General features: G+C 36.2%; 1 protein-coding gene across 1 annotated transcript; it reads right to left on the minus strand.

The window, feature by feature from the left end:
- Positions 1-253: 253 nt before the first annotated feature.
- Positions 254-5,212, minus strand: LOC131332012 (1-aminocyclopropane-1-carboxylate synthase 3-like). Its single transcript, XM_058366022.1, has 4 exons — positions 5,003-5,212; positions 3,055-3,189; positions 2,024-2,184; positions 254-1,294 (listed from the first exon to the last, which is right to left on the minus strand). Exons 1-4 carry the CDS (start codon positions 5,156-5,158, stop codon positions 325-327), a joined length of 1,422 nt encoding a protein of 473 aa, XP_058222005.1. The 5' UTR covers positions 5,159-5,212; the 3' UTR covers positions 254-324.
- Between the last annotated feature and the right edge of the window lie 494 nt (positions 5,213-5,706).

Genomic DNA, 5,706 nt, shown 5'->3' on the forward strand with positions numbered 1-5,706 from the left:
ATTAATAGACTCTATACATCACAGAAACTTAAGCTGAACTAAAGCTCATATGGAGGGAGTTGTTTCATTTGAACTTTAAACTAATATGCTGATGTTAAATTTAGGCTTTTAACATTAGCCGACGCATGCTCAAACTAGCCGAACAATCGGTTAACAAAAAACGAGATCACACGGACGCCATCGAAATATCATCATGAACAATAAATTGCGTTATATCCGACAAATTAGTGTTCAAGTCAAATAGCATACAAATACCGATAATGCAAGCACGAATGAAGAGAGAGAGAGAGAGAGAGAGAGAGAGTTGACATCTTCCCATGAGACTTAACGGTCTGCCTCCCTATCACAAAACGAAAGCTGCAAAACCCACTTGGAAAGAGACCTCATTCTCCAGTTACTAACCACTTCCCCTTGGTTCAAACCATTTGCCCTACGGCCCATGGGCTCGACAAAGGCCTTGATCCGGTTCATCGAGACACTCAGGGCCTCTTTCGACACATTCGCGAAGCAAACCCGAAACCAACCGGGCTCTACGCAATGGCAAGAGGACCCAGGACTTATATTCAGCCCAACTTCATACACTATCTTTTTCCAAAGCGCCATTTCCCCTTCAAACGAATTTTCCCCAAGTAGATGCCTCATGTCGGCCCAACAAAAAAGCCCAGCATTGCTTTCCAAGCACTTTATCCCCACATTCAAAAGCCCACAAACAAGCATTTCCTTTCTCTCTCTGATCCTCTTCTTGTTAGTTCTAATGTAATTTCTCGTGAATTTCTTATCCGCAAGGATTTTCGAGAGAAAAAACTGGGTTTGCGAGGAAACGAGCCCGAAGCTAGACATTTTGGTGGCGGCCGATAGGAGTTTCTCATTGTTCGAGTAAATCAGGCCCACTCGAAAGCCCGGAAGGCCCAAATCCTTAGACAGGCTATAAACGATGTGGATTCGATTCCAGATATCTGTCATTTGGTTAAGCTTTCTCTCCACTACTAACTCCGCGATGCTTGTATATTGTGGAGAGTCGAACACCGTTCCTGAAAATATTTCGTCGCTCACGATATGGATTCTTTTGGCGATGGAAAAATTGATGAGGTAGTTGAGCTCTTTTTTGGTCATGGTAGTGCCTAAAGGGTTTGACGGATTTGTGATTAGCACTCCTTTGACTCTTAATTTGAGTTCTTGGGCTTGTTGGTAGGATTCTTCTAGCGCGGACTCAGTGAGCCGGAATCCATCAGAACTCGAGCAATGGATGGGCACTATTTCGACACCGGTTCTCCATTTAAGATCTCTGTCAAACCTGTAGAAAAAAAATAGGCAAAATTAGTGCCAGAAATTAAAAAAATGAGATATTTATAAGGCATTTCTCAAAAAGTATTTTTCTCTATAATCTTTTTGTGTTCAGTGAATATCTTTTAAAACAACTGGTTAAGTTATTTTAAAAAAGACAATATTTGAAAAAAGTGGCCAACAAATGTCAGCAACATATGGTTAAACTGTAGACCATATTTGAAAAAAAAAAAAAAAAAAAAACTTATTTCTTCTTTAGTTTTTTTATTTTTTACACTAGACTTTTGTAAACGCGGTCTGCACTAGTTTAATTTTGCGGTTTCTCCTATCGAAAAATTAAACCCCGAAAAAGTGTAATGATCAAAGCCTGAAAAGAAAACTGCGTTAAAGATATATAAAAAGATTTTCATTTTAAAACTTAAGAAATTGGATTACTTTTTTGACATGGAGAGCCTCAGAACTCATCACAATGTCGCATAACAAGATTAAAGAGGCAATCCTCCTCCGAGTTAAGATATTGTAAAACAAAACAAAACTTTTATTACCAATTTTGGTGTATCCAAACACATCTGTGTCCACATGTGTCCAATATAGTGCACGAACCCGTCTTAATTTGGGCACATACTTTCTAATCCATATTTTTTATTTTTTCTTTTTCTTGATAAGCATCCATATATATATATATAGTCCTAATTACTTAAGTGAGGCAATTAATTAGTAAATTAAAATTGTTACGTACCCTGGATAGTAAGGTGTAGGCACAAGAAAAGCCTGTCCAGGTTCAGCTAGACAAAACATGAGGGTCTCATTTGCAGATGTTGAGCCTGCGGTTAGTACAATCTTGTTTGCTTCAAATCTCAATTTGTTTCCTCGAATTTCAGCCATAAACTCTGCCAGCACCTGCAAATTATTATGGTACAGTATTAATTAATTCCACCAAGGGTACTTAAATAAAAACTCATGATATTAAGAAGAAAAACAACGAACCGATCCGGAAAAAAAAAAAAAAAAAAACTGGTTTGATTTTGTTTTTTCTTTAACTGAATTGATCCGGTTCGTTTTTCTACTTTTGTAGAGAAATCGACCCGATTTAATTGGTTCCAGTTTTCTCTCAGAAATATATATATATATATATATATATATATATATATATATATATATTAAGATAGTGATATATATTCATTAGTAATATTAAGATAATTAGTTGATCTTGCAGATATATCTCAAGCCTAAAACATTAAACTTAACTCTCTCTTCAACTAACATGAGTTTAAGTTTTTAGATAAGTTCATGTCATATATGGATTTAATATTGCATTAACACAATAATCACGTTACTGCTAATCTGATAGTCACATTGCTTAATTTCAGGTGTCTGGCTCGTTTATGAAGAATATTTCACTCACGCATAAAGCATATTGTTGAGGTTTTGAATGTCAGCTGATTTGATACCTTTTATTAGATTAGGTAACAGTCATCACTTTAATATGGTATCGAAAAAGACAGTAGTAGGTTAGGTAACGGTCATCACTTTAATATGGTATCGAAAAAGACAATAGACCGCACGCGTGCTAAAATCTCATCGCTAGCTAGCTTACAGATAAATTACAATATATATTTGCACACGTATTTGGCTCGGTCCGCTTCTAAAAAATAGTCTAGTCGCGAGCGTATTAGAAATCAAGTTAAATAAAAGTAGTATTTTTCTCTAACAGTTCAAGCTTTTATAAGAGCTGGTAATGGAGTAATTAGTGTTGTGGCCATGCATTACATTCTTGAAAGCTGGCAAGCCATGGTAATCTTGGAAGAGTGCCAATTCTCTAAACATGGATTTTCCATTTTTGTGGTGGAAACCAGTGGAGTCCACATTTGTTGCAATCCATGATTCAATAATGTCGAAGGAGAGCTGCAATAATAAGAAAGAAAGAAATGAAGTAAATAGAATGATGACGATAATAATTGGATTCGGCTTCTCTACAGTCCAATAAAATGATAATGATAATAATTATGAATCGGAAGATGGTACGTGTTGTGCACCATCCGAGCCATCTATTCAGCAATTCATGGATTGAACATCTCGCGGATGCTAGGGATGAGATGAAATTTGGACCGTTGGATTGGTAAACGGATGGCTTGGATGATGCACAGCACTGTGTTGTGCACCACCTTCCTGCTTACCATCCGGTCATGATAAAATGATGTTGATAGTGATAATAATTTTTGTGGTATTGTGACACAGCTAAGTGGTGCTCAACCCACATATTTTTGCGGGATTTATACATTTAATAGTGAGTTATACAGAAATGTGTGGAGGTACCGGTGTTGGGGCACCACGTAGCTATTGGTGGCCCATGAACGCTGAATTTTTTTTGCAATTATACGTTTCAGTCCAATAGTAGGAGATATATACCCTCCTTATTTGATGAGCCTAGAATTGGCAAAATGGAGTGTGGACTATATAATTAATTTTCATATAATACTTTTTTATTTTAGTGAACTTTTTTAGTTATGGTCCAAATATTTGATTTTTAAATTCATCTTGACGAGAAATTTGAAACATAAAAGAAACATTAACCGAATTTCAAAAATTCAGAAAAGATAAAACTAGAGTAAAAATGTTCCAAAGAATTCAGAAATATTGTTATCTAGTATTCTATGTCAAATCATCAAAAGAAAATAGAAGCCAAAGATACCAAATTATTTGGGCCCACTCGTTAACAATGGGATCAGGAGTACTTCTAACAAGAGACATGATAAAAAATTGAAAAAACATTAAAGACAACAGTATTTCTGAATTTTTTGGAACATTTTTAGTCTAATTTTAGCTTTCCTATAGTCAAAATGAAGAGAAAAAAAAAAAAAAAAGTACATACAGGAATAAAAGTTTAAAAAGGGCCAAAATGAGCCCAAAAAAAAAAAAATTTTTGATTACTCGTCTTACATGAACTCTGAACTCAGAATAAATAAATTATCCATTTTGTTCTTTACCTCTTTCTATTTTGTCATATTATTGCGTACACGACTTTCTCTTGTCACATTTTATAAAACACAACAAAAGAAAATTATGCCTCAAAGAAGCATTATTTTCCATCTCCTCAAATGGACTATCAACTTTTTTATGCTAAACAATGCTATCGTGACATCCTGGATACCATGTGATGTTTCAATACGTCTGTTGGGATATGTGAAATGTCATTTATTCGGTTACTCTATCGATCATTGAACCAAACTTTGGCTACTCGAATTGCGATTGTAGTCACCAAAGTATTTTTGTTCTCCGTCTCATGTTGTTTCAGCGTTCTATATTCCCGTACATAGAGGAACATGAAGGTATCTGTGTAACAAATGACAAAATCTTTTTTTCATTGTCGAGCAAAAAAAAACTTTATTTCATCAAATTTTTACTAGTACAATTTTTTGTCACCGAAGTTGGCCGTTATTATCAGTTCCGTATTGCAAAACGATTATGAAAATATGATCGTGAATTGTATCATATACGCTGCACGTGGTGCACAAAAGAAAAAAGTGATCGAAAATAGGTATGCCTATATATATCTACGCAAATATACCAAATTGAGACCTCCGCACAAAAGAAAAAGCGATCGAAATAGTCCACAGGATAACCCGAGGTTTGCCTAAGCTAGCGTCCGGTCTGGACACATGAGTTATAAAAGAAAAGAGGTAAATGTAGTACTAATTAAATTGCAATATTCACTCACCTGATTCTCAGCTAAACCCATCTGAATAATCCCAGTTGGATTATGGACATCATGGTAGGGGTTTTTCTCGTACTCCTGCCAACCTAGGAAGTAGGAAGAGTCTTGGCCATGAGAGGAATTACTCGTAGCCTTTTCAGAAAGTAGCATTTTTTGCATTTCTATTCCAAGTATGATCTCACCCTCTACCAGTAATATTGCAAGAGGATATTGTTTTGTTGCTCCAAGTTTTAGGAGCTACATAAGTGATGTATATATATAGATTCCTTGTCAAAGATGGCTTGCAATAGTTCGTGAATAGAAAGTTTTGGGTGCCAAGTGAGTACCACTTGGCAGTATCCATCGGTGATTTCAGTCGCATGTCCAAACGTGTTTTGGACGGTCCAGATTTATTTTATCTCTCTCCCCTCACCCAACCACTCTCTCTTCTCTCTTTCTCTCTTTAAAATCCGAGCCGTCCGAAGCACGTTTGAACAGCTGAAATGGCCGACGGGGTACCACGTGTGTGGTACCGCCCGGCACCAAAAAAAAAAAAAACCTTGTCTAGTTTGTGACTTGTGAGACAAGTCCGACAACATGCTGGGTGGACGGTGCTGATACTTTGACCAAAGAGATTGGGGCACCTTTTTTCATTTTTTTCCACAAATCCCAAGAAATTATACTTGTATTCTTAACGGATGGATAAGATTCATGTTAATTAAGTCTCC

Source organism: Rhododendron vialii, chromosome 7a (assembly GCF_030253575.1).
Source record: "Rhododendron vialii isolate Sample 1 chromosome 7a, ASM3025357v1".
Taxonomy (NCBI): Eukaryota; Viridiplantae; Streptophyta; class Magnoliopsida; order Ericales; family Ericaceae; genus Rhododendron; species Rhododendron vialii.